We start from the raw sequence: 16078 nt of genomic DNA, 5'->3' as shown, positions 1-16078 counted from the left end.
CTTCCTAGTTGACTTTTTGTACCAAGAGGATAGCAGTAATGTATAATGGAACACTGTATTAAAAAACAAATAGATATTTTCTTGTTTCTATGCAGTTCTAAAATCTCCCAAAACCAAGATATATTAAAAACGTACTCTAAAATTACTTTTTAGATATAAAGGCAACAATATGACAAAGATATGAGTCATTTGGACACGAATTGCATATCCAAGTCCGTATACCGATAATTGCAACACTACATAGGCATAATTCTGACCACAAGGAACTAGACATTGTTGGACACATTATGCCAACATTAGAGGCAAAGATATATGCACTGGTACAATTGTGGTCATGGTGTCTCATAAGTTTGGAATGCTAATGCTACAGATAACCATGTAGCACATTTTTTATACACACAATTTTATAATATTAAACACATGCTGCCATAAAGTTTAGATTATGTGTTTTTGATGTAACAATGACAATATAGTAAACTAAGGTAGCACTATCTCACCACAATGAAGACTGTTGACCATAGACGGCTTTAATATTCCAGTCATAAAGACATATGTTTATAGTAAGAAAAAAAAAGCCGAAAGGTGGCATCTAGGTTTAATACTGCTCGAATGCGGCATGGTTGGCTTTATGCTTTAGTTAGGTGACAGACGATAAGGAAAATATTTAATCTGGGATTTTATTGTAGGTTTACTGAGAAGGTGCAGTGGTACCATACCTGCATACATGTGATAAGTTAGTCTTTCGATGAGTTTCACTACAGTCCCAGCCTTGATGATGGGAATACCAGACTTGGGTTGTACATTTTCCTCAAATATAATATTCTCTTCCGAGTCCGGCTCTGCAAATCTGTACAGCTTGGGGCTAGGGAGCCGCAACTGCTCCTCTTTCTCCTCCTGCATTATAGTCCCATCCAACATTCGTTCTAATGTACTTCTGTACTGTAGCGATATTAAGGCAGCCATCCAGTTATTCTTTTCTTCTGCTGATTTAGCAGCAAAAACAACACTGTTCTCATCTTTTAAAATAATCTCAAAAGCATGTCTATATTCATTAGTGTCATCCTTGTCATTAATTTGTACCTTCCGCATAAAGAACTTCTCCTTCAACCGATACTCTGCGTTGTTTGCACCTGGTAGCCTAGGTTGTCCATGATTTGACTTACAGCAGATCATCAAACCATCAAAGAGGAATATATGTCTCTCGTGCTTGGCCCCTACTCGTGTTAGGGCGCCCTCCATGATGAATTCATTACAGCACTGTCCAATGTCCTTTCCCTCCCATCCGTCAATGTTTTTCTGAATTTCGTTCATTTTCTTAATGGCTAACTGTTTTCCCTTCATTTGATGACTATAAAAACGACATGCAGATTCACTGTGGAATAAAAAAGAAACACATTACTAGGGAAACATCAAATGTACATTCACTCTTCTTAGTCTTCTAATTTAGCATTTCTCAACTCCTCTTCTGAGGATATCCCTATTATAAGTGCAGCAGGAAACCCTCAAATTTGGACCTGTTCGGGGTACTGAGCACTGGAGTTGAGAAATACTGATCTAATTCAAGAAACATAACCAAATAGAAATTTAATTCAATTACAGTAAAATTAGAAACATTATAGGAGATTGACTAAGCAAAATGTGTCAGAATCGTGGCTCAAATTGGGCCAAAAAAATTTAATTCACGGTATGTGTCAAATTTAAAATATGTTTTAGACATACTTGCAACCCCCAAGACAGTTTTGAAGAGTCTGAAAAAAGCGGTTAAGTCGCAAAATGTGTCAGATATTGTTGTAAAGTACGTCAAGCCAAGAGGTGGCAAAAGGAAGAGAATAGTGTCTAACATGTCCAGTAAGATGTGCCGAAAATCATACAGTGTGTGTCATTGTGATAAATTTTGTGCAGTTTCCGTCTGTCTGGTCAAGTTTTATCCTGTCTACATTTAGAACACATTTATTAGATGAATCTCCCCATTCGCTCTATAATGTCTATAGTCAAGTTGTCAGATTTCCTAAAGGATGCCTCTGGTCTAAGCATTGATTAAAGAAGTGACATTAACAGAAATTCAACATACATGCAATTTCAGTATACCACAACATAAAAATACAAATAACACTCACAACTACAAAGCAATCAATATCACTTATAAAAATAAATATTTACGGTTTTTTTTTTCAGGATAATAACATAACATATTATAAAGTATTCTGAAAGAATAAAGATTGGCGTGTCAATACCAGTAAAATTAGAACCTTCTACATAAACGAACCTGGAGAATGTCCACTTCTTGAGCATTCAAGGCTCCCTGTAAGAGAATGTGTCGTGCTGCTATAATAGGTTTGTGGACAATAAGAATTGACTCACTTTAATGTTACTTCCTTTGAAACAAAAGACAGGACTTGGGCAATCCCACTTCTCTCCATGCTCTACATGTTTATACTAACGCGACCAGGAAAAAGTATAGCAAGAATAAATAAACCACTTCAATTGCTTTCAAGATCTTTTTTAAGTGCATAAAACCTCAATGTTTTACAGTACAGAAAATAGAAAGTACTAAAGATGTTGACTAAATGGGCACATTTATGTAGTGCTAGATGCCACACTATAAATAACAAGTGTACAAAAGTCACAAGAAAAGCTCAATGAGGAAGTCAAAATCAGCAAACCATGCCAATTGTTGGTGGGGATTTTGCGGCGGATTACCTGTTGATTCACTGGAAAATACTCAATGCCCCCCCCCCTCCAAAAAAACCCAGATATACTTCTTTTTTTTTTTAAAGGCCTTATTTTCAAAACTTTTGTTCTACAAAACACGTACCAATATACAATCGATACAAAACAAAGACATTCAGAAAGGCATTAGTGCCGTATAGAAATGTCAACCCGGAACAGATGCATTGTATGACATGGACAGGATATACAAAATTACCATCTCCGAAAGCCTGACTGAATCAAAACGAACATTCACTCACAGTCATCCTTGTGCCCTAACCCCCCCCCCCCCCCAGCTCGGTCACTCCCAAGTGACCATTAAACTGCAGTTTCTAAAGTCTCCAACCACCTGGACCAAATTTTCCCGAATTTATCTGGACATTTCCTGCTCAGGTATAACTGTTTATACATAGGTATATATTTATTCCCCAGTTGCTGCCAGTGTAGTAAACTTGGACTTTCTGTATTAATCCAAGCCATAATTACAATCTTCCGAGCACAAAAAAGAACAAAGCGAAAGAATATCTTATTATAGTGGTTGTGTGTAGCTTCATCCATAATGCCCAAGAGGCACATCTGAGGGGTAAGAAGTCGCGGTAAGTCATAATGGGTATGAAGAAATTCTACTACCTCCGACCAAAAGGGGGCAACTCTGGGACACATCCACACACAATGTAGATAGGTACCGACCTCCGACTGGCAGCGAAAACAACCTGCCAGAAATGCCCCAATCCTCTTAAGCCTAACTGCCGTGTAATAGATCCTATGCAAAAACCGAGATTGTATGAGTAAGTCCCGTGCACTTACCACCAAATCAAAAAAAGAGGATTCCACCTCCCGCCAATCCTCCTCTGTCAAGTTGGGGACATCACCCTCCATTGCAGATACGCCTTATCAAAGGGTCTAGCACCCAGAGTTGTAATGAAGGTGTACAATTGGGTGAGGACCTTTGAGAGATCTGGAGCACCAAGAAGGTCCTCTAGCCTGGAGAAACCTACCTGAGATGACATAGAGCCAAATTGGGCACACCAGGGATGCCGTAGCTGGAGATAGTGAAAAAAAAACTTTCCCTGAAACGTTAAATCTATCCTTAAGTTCGGAGAAGGATACAAAGCCAGAATCTGCAGTGAATACCTGACCCAACAATGACCCCTGCCCCCGACCACATCACCGCTCCCGGCAGCGATTCAAGATGAGGCAACCAAGGATTATTCCATAGTGGAGTCCTAGGTGAGTATGAGGGGACCGTAGTAACCTTTAGCAGAGCGTGTGCTGTCCTCCAAGCCACAGCCACCATCCGAAGTGGCAGTGGTACGCAACCCGGGGATTTAAACCTATATAGCAAGTTAGTCAGACTTTCATAAGAAGTCATAAAGTGCACCTGCCAGTGCAGTGGCGGCATTACGCAGATCTATATCTATCCGCCAACGTGCAATCACCAGTTGAGAAGCTAAATAGTATATAAGAAGATTTGGCGCCGCCATTTCCCCCCCCCCCCCCGTCGTTTAGGGGCCTGCAATAGACTAAGGCTGAACCTAGGAACGCCACCCTGCCAATAAAACGATCGCAGTATACTATCAAGCAGTTTAAAGAATTTCTTCTGCAACAGAACAGGGCAGGCACAAAATAGGTATAAAAATTTTGGTAAGTATATCATCTTAAATAAATTAATTCGTCCATACAGTGACAGCGGAAGGTTCCTCCAGGCGTTCAACTGTCTCTCAGTGGCTACCACCAAAGGGTCAAGGTTCAGGACCCATATCTTGCTATATTAAGGGAGATCTCGATCCCTCGATATGTAAATTGTGAGAATATCTGCAATGGTACAGGGAGGCTCTGGCGGGAGCAAGTGGAAACATAACGGATTTGGCCCAATTAGACCAGAAAAGCTGCCGAATGTATCAATCAGCTCAAAAATAGAAACCAAGGAAGGACCATCATCCGCCAAATACACCAAAGTGTCATCTGCATACAGAGATATTTTCTCTGTTATGCGGCCTCTAGGAATACCACGAATGTCAGAGGATTGGCGGATAGCCACTGCCAGGGGTTCTATGGCAAGGGCAAACAACAGCGTGGAGTGTGGGCATCCCTGACGGGTACCACGTCCCGATAAAAAGGAGCCAGATAGATCTCACCCTAGCACAAGGTCCCTCATATAGGAGACGAACCAGAGCCAGAAACATTGGACCAAAATTGAAGCTGGAAAGGAGCAGCCATAAATACCGCCACTCAACCGAGTCAAAGGCCTTATATGTATCCAGAGAGAGAACGAACCCAGGAGATACATCTCCCCCGCCGCATCAATATTCAAGAACAACCTATGGGTGTTAATGTCCGTACTCTTCCCCGGCATAAAGCCCGTTTGGTCAGGGTGAACTAAAGACAATATAATCTTTTTTAATCTATTAGCAAGGATTTTGGCTAGTATCTTAGCATTGGAATTAATAAGTGAAATAGGACGGTAAGAATCCGGTAGAGTAGGGTCCTTCCCTGGCCTCAACACCACCACAATAAGTTCCTCCATCATAGACGCTGGCAAAACACCCAACTCCAGAGCACTAGAATAGACGTCCCGAAGTCTCGAAACCAAAACATCACTATTGGCCCTATACCACTCACTCACCAATCCATCAAGTCCCAGAGTTTTACCCGAGGGCAAGGATTGAATAGCGGCCTCTATTTCCATAACCATAATTGAGATTGCTAACTCAATTGCCTGAGCAGCTGACAGGCGCCATAAGGGAAGGAAGTGTAAAAACCCTCTACATCACTGACTGGACCACAACATTTTTAACTATATAGTGCCCAATAAAAAATCACAGACGATCTTATTGATCTCCTTCGGGGTAGTGCAGAGCACTCCGTCTAAGGAGAGACCAGATGGAATGGACACAATTCCTATAACCAAACCCAAATACAGATGCTTCAGTAGCTAGCACTCGTTTCTTAGTCTGCTCAGTATGTACAAGGAGCAACTCCCTTTGGGCTCTTATCCATTGACTCTTGGTGTCTCGGTTGGGGGTTCACAATATAGTCTTGCTCAGCCCTTTGCACCTCACAAGTCAGGAACCTCTCTTTGTCCCTGGAGGTTTTCCTATATTTAGCTACCCCTGCTATAAATGCTCCTCTCACTATAGCTTTGTATGCATCCCACACAACTAGCGGGTCTGGGTGAGAGAAATTGTTTTCCCAGTAAACTACGTGAGAGGCCGAGACCTCCAACACCACTTCAGTATGACCAAGCCATGCCGGATGTAACCTCCAGACTGTAGAGTCAATGGGTGGACCAGTGGAAAATGTTGAGAAGAGCTGAATGATCAGATATACCCCTGGGAGTAATAGTAAAGGAATTAACTGCAGGTAAAAAAAATCCCCTGAGGCCATGGCAAGGTCAATCCTAGAAAAGGTTTTATGTGTAGATGAGTAATAAGTGTATAATTTGTCAAACGGAAATTTCCAACGCCATACATCAGTGAGATGAAGTGCTGAGGACCAGGAATTAAGATAAGCCGATGCCTGGTCCGCCCCTCCCGTACGATCCACCAATACATCTGGTACCACATTAAAGTCACCCATACACAAAACCGGACTCACCGGAAATTCTGATAGTTTCTTAGCCACCAAGTCTAGAAATGCAGGATCCATAGGCGGGGGAACATATACGTTAACAATATTGAAAATAGAACCATTAATCGAGCAGTGCATAATAATATACCTACCAAAATGATCACAGGCCACCTGCAGCACCTCGAGACGCAAACTTTTGGCTATTAGGAGCGATACTCAACCCAATTAAACTTTAAAATAAAAAAAGACCATACTCACCTACCCTGGCAGTTTGATGTCCCTGCTCCCTCGGCTTCTCTCTGTAAACCCGGCCTCCTGGGATGAGGTTTCGTCAGATGTGACCGCTGCCACCATTCACAGGCAGAAGCAGTCACATGTGCCGAAATGTCATCACAGGAGTCCGGCTGTACAGAGATGCATTGCTACTAGAGCGCAAGGGAAGGTCAGGATGGTCTTTTTTTCCCCCCTCAACTGTTTTCTGCAGTAGAAAATCCGCCAACAAATTCAAATTATTTGGTGCGGCTTTGCCACTGCAGATTTCCCATGTGCTCTCTCCGGATTTACTGCGGAAATTTTCTGCATTAAATCTGCTACATGTGATCATACTGTTATGATACAAACATTTTGTTAGCTAATGTAATTAACATATCAGAAAGTACCAGGATAGGATCATACAAGTATTGTTACAGTATTTTTATTTTGAAATCCCCCCAAAAAGTAGAACATTTTATTTAGTATAATATGTATTATGTACAGAAGTATCAGTCACGTGCATTTATTATAATGTTAGACTGTTGAACAATGGGAGTCTGAAGAAAATGATATTAGTTACCTGAGTCGTCTTTTGGCCAGGCTCTTAGAACATATCCTTTCCATACTGCTCTGAAGGTTGAGCAAGGCAGTTATGGATTGCTTTAAACATTCTTTATCTTCTTCGTCCTCACTTTTTTCTTCTAATTGCTGCAAATCAGAGACCAAAACAGAAACATGTGTCTGGTATGTTCCAAAGAGCAAAAAGACTGTGCACAAATGACCATAATAATACAACCATACAAGTCAGCCTGCAAGACCTATAGGTGGTATCAAAGCTTTTCTGTGTTCCTCAACCAAATACAGTAACCTATACAGGGGACAATGTACCTACCGTATATGTGTTTAAAAAACAATGGGCTCCATGCATGAAAACTGTTCTTACAAATAATGCCGGTGTTGCAACCAATCCAATATTTTTCTTTTTTAATTCTGCTTTGGTAAAGTCCGGCAATACGAAGTGCTCCATTCAGGGGTTCCATCTGAGCTTTCCGTCAGAGGAACCCATGAACGGAACGCTGACTGAAATAAACGGAAACCGTAGGGTTCCGTTGTTTTGACGGGATGAGTAGCGCAATCGACTACAGTATTGATTCAGTCAAAACGATGGAACCCTAGCGCAACGGAGACAAACGGAAACCATATGCACCGGAACCGTCACCATTAAAACCAATGGTGATGCAAATGGAAACCCATGGTTTCCGTTTGTTTGTCAGGGTTCCGGTGATGGGTTCCCCTGACAGAAAGCTCAGACGGAACCCCTGAACGGGTTCATAAACGGGTTCATAAACTAAAGTAATAAACAATAGGCCCGTGAGTTAATACCTTCCCAGATGAAAAAGTGCTAGCAGTCCATGTCAATGCTTTCTCTTTTCTAGAGCATTAAAGAAAATGTTATATTGTTTTACACTGAGTTTTTAAGACCTTTTTTTCTTCTGTATTGCAGGACTCTAAACAGAAGTCAGTGAGTGCATGTGTCCACTAAATAGTGTGCCATTCCTCCAACCAGGGGAGGGAGTATATAGACAATTCCCAGGTCACCACTGCAATTTCCAGTATAAGAGCATCCCAGTGTAAAACTAATCAGATACTTCAGCGGATTTAATATCCCCGCACCCAATATTTGGATCCCCTCCGATTCACACCAGCACACTGCACGCCTCAGCTATTTCGGCAGTGGACAGCCAGGGGACTCTTCCTGATCTTTCTTTTCCTCGCTGTCCCAAAATAAATATCATCTACCTCCAGAGAAAGCTTTAGATATTTGCAGAAAAAAAACAAAACTTTATTAGCGCTCTCCTGAAAAACACTACTCAGCCCTTAACCCTTACCGCCTTTGAGAATAGGCATCGTTCAGATCCAGGCTTTATATGCCTGCTATATAACGGCCTTGATAACCAGAGGTCCCAACTCCCTCCCGCCTATGCAAGCAAGTGGAAAGCAGCTCATAACTACCAGAAGCCCAGTGGCAGAAGATTTGATAAAGTACAGAAAAGAGCTCTATTAACACGGTCATGCTAAAGTCCTACTATAAAAAGATTATTCTGCTGGTATCTGGTCCCCACTAGGACCACTCATGCCATACTTGGATACTCCCCTAATTGTTTTAGAGAATGCTCTTTGCATCTGTAGGTTCATCTATGACAAATCTAAACGTATAGATTAGAGAATAACCGCTCCCTTTACAAGAGATAGCAGAACAGAATACAAACTTCCTTTCAACCCGTCTGCAGATATAGCCCGCTTTATGAAAGCTTGTGCCTGCCGCTCCATATACAGGACACACGCTTCTCATTCCGCTGAGCAATTTGCTGTAAAACAGTGGTAAATATGGATTTTTTTAGTCTAGTTTATGCATTTCCCTAATAGATAGCTATAAGATTACCGAAGGTGAAACGTCATTCTAAATCAAACCAGTAACCTGATATTAATGAACATGTAAAACACTCCCTTACCTTAATAAATTCAAAGTAGTGCAGGCAGTAGTAAACAGGAGCTAGAAGTAGCCGAGGCAAAACGTATTGCACAGCTTCTTTAAAACCTTCACCTATAGACTGGAGGTGACATACCAAGAATAAAGATATATATTCCAGAATATTATAACAATATTATTTTAACAAACATGTTAGGGCCTGTTCACATCAGCGTTGCTTTTCCGTTCATGGGTTCCGTTGCAGCTTTTCGTCGGAGGAACCCATGAACGAAAAGGCAAATGGAAACCATAGCTTCCATTTGCATTACCATTGATTTCAATGGTAATGCTTCCGTTGCAAAAGGTCTCTGTTTGTTTTCATTCCGTAAGGTTTTTGTTTTAGTTTTTTTTAGCAGAAACAATAGTGTACTTGACAACGCTAATGTTTCCGCTCAAAAAAATCGACCGCTTACGAAACGGAAACCATTTGCAACGGGAGCATTAACATTGAAATCAATGGTAATGCAAACGGAAGCTTTAGCCTCCGACGGAAAGATGCAATGGAAGCCATGAACAGAACCCAACGCTGATGTGAACACAGCCTAAGTACATACAAATCACAACAGAGTGCTCACAACTGTTGTTTTATGCCCGTGTGCAATCCGTTGTTCAACGGATAGCACACAGACCTCTCCATTCGTAATGGCCCCATGCACACGACCAAGGTTTCCACTTATCAGTGTGGGGGCCGTGGGACAGAGCTGAAATAATAGGAACAGGTCCTATTGCGGCTCGGTCTCGCCCATCCATGTAAAACCTATGGCTTCATCCAAGTAAAAGGGATGCGAAGGAAACACGGACCGCAAAAAACAGACAATGGATCAGGTGTTTATACAAAATACGAGAAAGGGAAAGACAGAAAGAGAGAGATAAAGAGATAAAGAGAGAAAGAGAAAATGTAATTTGAAGTGCAAGGAATTATGATATATATATATATATATATATATATATATATATATATATATATATAAAATCATGAAAAAAATTAATTAGAAGTAGATAAACTTTATAATAAGTCAATAATGTGTAGTCCAATACACCTGTGTTAATATTCGGGCTCATGAAGAGCAGATGATTCACTCATTATGGAACCCAAATCCATTCCTTTAAATTACAGTACATATTTATATAATATGACTTCTTGTTAAGGTCCGGACAGCTTTTAGGCCAGGTCCTACAGCTTTGCACCCCAACTTTGCCTCAATTTGGTGCGGATTATACTTTTTTCCAGCCTTCTTAAGAATTTTTTCCATATTATATATTCAGGATGAAAATAAATGTGTGTATATATAAAATGTTAAAAAAACTTAAGAAGTCTGGATCCCCAATTGACAGTGTACAGACCCTAAGGGCTTATTCAGACGAACGGGACATACGTCAGTGCGACGCACGTGACTTTCACGCACGTCGCACGGACCTATATTAGTCTATGGGGCCGTGCAGACAGTTGCGTGATTTTTACGCAGCGCGAGTCTGCTGCGAAAAAGTCACGACATGTCCGTTCTTTGTGCGTATTTCGCGCATCACGCACCCATTGAAGTCAATGGGTGCGTGAAAATCACGCGCACCACATGGAAGCACTTCCGTGGGATGTGCGTGACTCGCGCAACAGCAGTGAAAAGGATGAATGAAAACAGAAAAGCACCACGTGCTTTTCTGTTTACAAACATCCAAACGGAGTGTCATGATGGCGGCTGCGCGAAAATCATGCAGCCGCGCATCATACGGGGCTGACACACGGAGCTGTTAAGTGACTTTTGCACGCGCAAAACGCCGTGTTTTTTGCGCGCGCAAAACGCACACGCTCGTGTGAATCCGGCCTAAGACGGTGTCTAATTTGACAGAAAAGAGATGCAAAATGTTATACAAAGTACATCATTATACATTAGGGGCTTTATTGTTAAGGGCTAAATCCTACTGATTGCGGATGGCTTGGTTTACATTGGCGTTAAGCCTGTTGTAAGAAAAAAAAATAATGGAACCCCAATGGATACTATTATAAGACATTGGGATCAGTCAAACCAGTCGTGGATTTGAACAGAAAAAGATTTTGTCTTAAATTTGGTATGATAAGACAGCTCTATTTGTTTTACGAAAAAACAGACAAAAATGTAGGTGACCAGAGAAAGAAATTAAATAAAAAAATGTCACCTTTAGAATACGGCATTGAAAAAGATGACATTTCGGCTCATCAAGGCTCAAAAGACCTCCCCGGTTCTGAAAGTGTTAATTGTTTAGTTGTTTGCATGTTACTCTTTAATTTATAACAAAGGTAACATTTTTTTATTTTATTTTTGCAATTCTTGTAATTTTTTGCCTTTATTTTTGGTGTTTGTAACTTTAGAAGTGGTAGTCCATAACTGTAAAATAATTCATTAACACTGAAATTGCACTGTATTCTGCTAAGACGACATACCTGTAAGTAAAGAGCAGCACCGGGCTTTGAAAGCTGACCAAGAAAGTGATCATGAAAACCTGGTCGTAGAATATCCTGAGCATAGGATTCATATGGATCAAAGGCTAATTCCTGTAAAAGAGGCAAAAATCTGAGGAAATGTCCCATAAAATAACCACCTGTCAGAGGTGTAGAGTTTATATTGCAGTGTACAATGATATAGCACAAGTAGATTTCTAAGGCCATGTCCACACGGTGAGTCAGGATTTAGGTGCAAATTTCGCACATAAATCCTAGCAGAATTCGCTTATATACCACCAGCAATGCATGTGAATGGGGTATTTTATACCCCATTTACACCCTCAGTAAAATATATGGCGGGCATAATTTAGAATCCCCAACATGTTCATTATTTCCACGGTTTCCACACTAAAAAGCCGTAGATAACCTCCATTGAGTTACAATAAGGCTAATCTGCATGCGGATCCGCTGGCAAATCGACGGCTTGACGGCCCAGTTTCTAACATATGAAATGGCCGAACAGTCACAATTGGATGGATAGATAGATAAGCAGGATTTGAACTTAGGAACAAAAGGAATCAAGCATGGACAGAAGAAAAGGAGAAATGGACAGGGTAGAAAAGGTAAAGGTGGCGGACAAAGCACAAATGAGGGGAGGGTGGATAGGAGACTATTGGTTGCATTAATATACAGAGCTCATATAAAAAGCTTTGCCAACATCCAAAAAAAAAACGATTCTTTATTGGCACCAGTGTGTGTATGTACTGGTGCCAATAAAGAATTGTTTTAACCCCTTCCCTGCGCAGCCATTTTTCGGATTTTAATTTTCAATTTTTTTCCTCCCCTTTATTTTTTCGGCATTATAGCGAGATGATGGCTTGTTTTCTGCGGGACGAGTTGTAGTTTCTTTACAATACCATTTATTGTACAATATAATGTATTGGGAAACTGGAAAATAAATTCTTTGTAATGTGGAATTGGAAGAAACACTGATTCCTCAGTTTTTGGGGTTTTATTTTTACAGTGTTCACATTGTGGTAAAAACATCATGTTAACATTATTATGCGGATGAATACGATTACGGTGATACCAAATGTCTAGTTTTATTTTATGTTTTACTACTTTTATGAGGAAAAAACAAATTGTTAAAAATACAATTTCTTTTGTCGCTATATTATAAGAGCCTAAACTATTTTATTTTTCCGTTATTTGTAAAACTCTTTATTCCATTTTTTGCGGCATTAAACTTTTTTTTACGGCGTTCACCATGTAAGTTAAATAATGTTACATAGTTCGTACGGTTGAAGGTCACATTTATGGTTTTTAATTTTTCAGGTGTGGCGATACCAGTTATGCGAATTTATTTTTTATTTTTTTCATTGCTTTTGAGGGAAAATGGGAAAAGGTTTGCTTTCTTAAACTATATAGAGATCTATATATATATATATATATATATATATATATACATATATATCTATATACACATACACATATATATATATATTTATTTAAAAAAGAAGAAATCCCACAGCACGCCGGAGTAATCAAAAAGAGTGGTTTATTCAGCCAGCACAACCGCAATGTTTCTGTCCTGCTATGGGACCTTTTTCAAGCTTGTAAAAGGTCCCATAGTAGGACAGAAACGTTGCGGTTGTGTTGGCTGAATAAACCACTGTTTTTGATTACTCCGGCGTGCTGTGGGATTTCTTCTTTTATATTTATAATCCGTGGATCAGGATTCCCCGCTTGCACCCTATCACATGGTGGATTTTGGACATTGAGTGCTGCTCAATTGTGTTTGTGTATATCGTTATTCTGACAGGCTCCTATTAAGAGAACAACGACAGCAGACCTAGGAGTCTTCATTAGCCTGAGGTTGCCATGACGACCCATCGGCACCGCGCAATCATGTCGTGGGTGGACCATGGAACAAGTTGTATTTAACGGTTATTTAATTATATATTGGTGTCTAGAAAATCTAGGTGATACTTAAATGACCGCCATGTATTGTCGCCAAAGTTTTTCTAGTAACCACAGAGCCTTCACAGGAACAGATATAACTAAGAGGCGGCTGAGCAGATTTTGATCTTTGGGGAAATGCTGTTCATTAGCAAAAAAGCAGCTGAAATGAACTAGTTTATGTCTATTCTTATTACGATCTACTCAGTGTCTGAATAAAAACCATTAACACAATGTTATTAAACAATGAATACAACCACAACCTCACCTCTGCTAAATCCTCGAAGCAGCTTCCAACTAATGGGTGAGGACTGCTTTCATCTGTCATTTCCACTGTGTCTTCAATAAGGCCCAATAGCTTCACACTAAGTTCATGGATATCAATGATTCGACTAAATATATTTTCTACATCCTGAAAGAAACATTCACTGTTGTCAATGTGCAAAGATAAAACGTTTTTCTAATCATGGCAATTGTGAGAATATGAAGTTATCATTTAAATGCATAATCAAACGGCTGCATAGAAAATGGATTATAAGTTATAATAAGAAAAATAGATTTAAAAAAATTGCAGTACAGGTAGGTTAGTCCAAAACCGTGGCACACCTATCGCAGAGACCATACTATGGGGACAAGCACTGTAATGCAATAGGATATGTGCACAGGTCTGTAAGAGAAGGTAGTGGAAAAATAGTGGTTAAAAACTTACATGAGTTGAAAACAGTTTTGTGTTGGAGGCAAAAGGTTCTCTGAATACTTTGATAATGAGGTTCAATTCCCTTATATACTGTCTAACTTCTGCCATAAAAGACTTAACAAGGTCATAGTATGCTTGTTCCCCCAAAGTGGATGGCTCTTCGTCGGCTAAGGACAATACACTAATGTCTTCTTCATCCTGATGGAACATATCCATCAATACCTGTGAAAAAGAAACAATGGACATATGTAATGGAAGATTTATGGATGAAAGAGACTTTTTCCCCTACAGAACTGTCCATCCCCCATCCTAAAAACATTTAACTAAGGGGCCTGTAGGAAGCTGCATATAAAACAGCAAGTCCCACTCGCTGACTGTCTAAATCCCAGTAGATTCACACCAGCTGCTTTTCTGGCTTTGCAAAATATAGGATAAAAAGTAAAAGAAATAACACATCAATGTTAGGGTGTCCATAAACATTAGACTACAGTTGGTGGGACCGGACGAATTTCTATTGTGTATGGGGGTGTCCCAACCTTCCCCGACGACAGATGTTGGACAAGAGAAGGTTTGGGCATGTTGGATTTTAACATGCCCAATTCTTTGCTCCCGCAGGAGATGAGCCGCTGTCAGACTCCTCCATACCGATGCACGCTCGAGCAAGCCAAGTGTGCATGTATATGGGGGAGTCTGGAGGAATAGCTATCGGTCAAACGAGCATTTGACCAGCAGCTGTCTATAGTGTATGGTCACCTATTTACTTAGTAGCTACGGACACCTTTGACATGGAAAAAATGATGTTTACATATGTTAGTGTTTATCCATAGTTAAAAAGTTGCACTAAGTTTCAGGCTGCACTCTTCATTCCTTCAATCATTCATTGTAAGACCCCCTGACCAGGGGCGTAACTAGGAAAGACCGGGCCCCATAGCAAACTTTTGACTGGGGCCCCCCCTCCCCTGGGTGTCACACAACCCCCCTTGTAGATAGTGCCTTTTTTACAGCCCCCCCTGTAGATAACGCCATACAGCCCCCCCCTGTAGATAACGCCATACAGCCCCCTGTAGATAACGCCATACAGAGTCCCCCCTTTAGATAACGCCATACAGAGTCCCCCCTGTAGATAACGCCATACAGCCCCCTTTGTAGATCTCTACAGAGGGGGCTGTATGGCGTTCTCTACAGGGGGGCTGTATGGCGTTATCTACAGGGGGGCTGTATGGCGTTATCTACAGGGGGGGCTGTATGGCGTTATCTACAGGGGGGAAGATGTATGGCGTTACCTACAGGGGAGGCTGTATGGCGTTACCTACAGGGGAGGCTGTATGGCGTTATCTACAGGGGGGCTGTATGGCGTTATCTACAGGGGGGCTGTATGGCGTTATCTACAGGGGGGGCTGTATGGCGTTATCTACAGGGGGGGCTGTATGGCGTTATCTACAGGGGGGAAGATGTATGGCGTTATCTACAGGGAGGGGATGTATGGCGTTATCTACAGGGGGATGTATGGCGTTATCTACAGGGGGGGCTGTATGGCGTTATCTACAAGGGGGCTGTATGGCGTTCTCTACAGGGGGGCTGTATGGCGTTATCTACAGGGGGGCTGTATGGCGTTACCTACAGGGGGGCTGTATGGCGTTACCTACAGGGGGGGCTGTATGGCGTTACCTACAGGGGAGGCTGTATGGCGTTACCTACAGGGGGGGCTGTATGGCGTTACCTACAGGGGGGGCTGTATGGCGTTACCTACAGGGGAGGCTGTATGGCGTTATCTACAGGGGGGGCTGTATGGCGTTATCTACAGGGGGGGCTGTATGGCGTTATCTACAGGGGGGCTGTATGGCGTTATCTACAGGGGGGGCTGTATGGTTTTAATCTACAGGGGGGACTATGTATGGCGTTCTCTACAGGGGGGCTGTATGGCGTTATGTACAGGGGGGCTGTA

The 16078-nt window shown here is 41.3% G+C and overlaps 1 protein-coding gene across 1 annotated transcript in view; it reads right to left on the bottom strand.

The window, feature by feature from the left end:
• SOS1 (SOS Ras/Rac guanine nucleotide exchange factor 1) overlaps positions 1 to 16078 on the bottom strand; it is a 142370-nt gene that overhangs the window by 32866 nt on the left and 93426 nt on the right. Inside the window, exons 5-10 of the mRNA XM_075862787.1 lie at positions 14146 to 14355; positions 13705 to 13848; positions 11478 to 11588; positions 9045 to 9143; positions 7112 to 7239; positions 717 to 1372 (exon numbers count right to left, since the gene is read on the bottom strand). Of these exons, the coding sequence (XP_075718902.1) occupies positions 717 to 1372; positions 7112 to 7239; positions 9045 to 9143; positions 11478 to 11588; positions 13705 to 13848; positions 14146 to 14355 (1348 nt within the window). The remainder of the gene's footprint in view (positions 1 to 716; positions 1373 to 7111; positions 7240 to 9044; positions 9144 to 11477; positions 11589 to 13704; positions 13849 to 14145; positions 14356 to 16078) is intronic.

This window comes from Rhinoderma darwinii, chromosome 4 (assembly GCF_050947455.1).
Source record: "Rhinoderma darwinii isolate aRhiDar2 chromosome 4, aRhiDar2.hap1, whole genome shotgun sequence".
In the NCBI taxonomy this organism is placed as follows: domain Eukaryota; kingdom Metazoa; phylum Chordata; class Amphibia; order Anura; family Rhinodermatidae; genus Rhinoderma; species Rhinoderma darwinii.
Note: the sequence above shows the minus strand (reverse complement) of the source record. Positions and strands in the feature narration are given on the sequence as shown.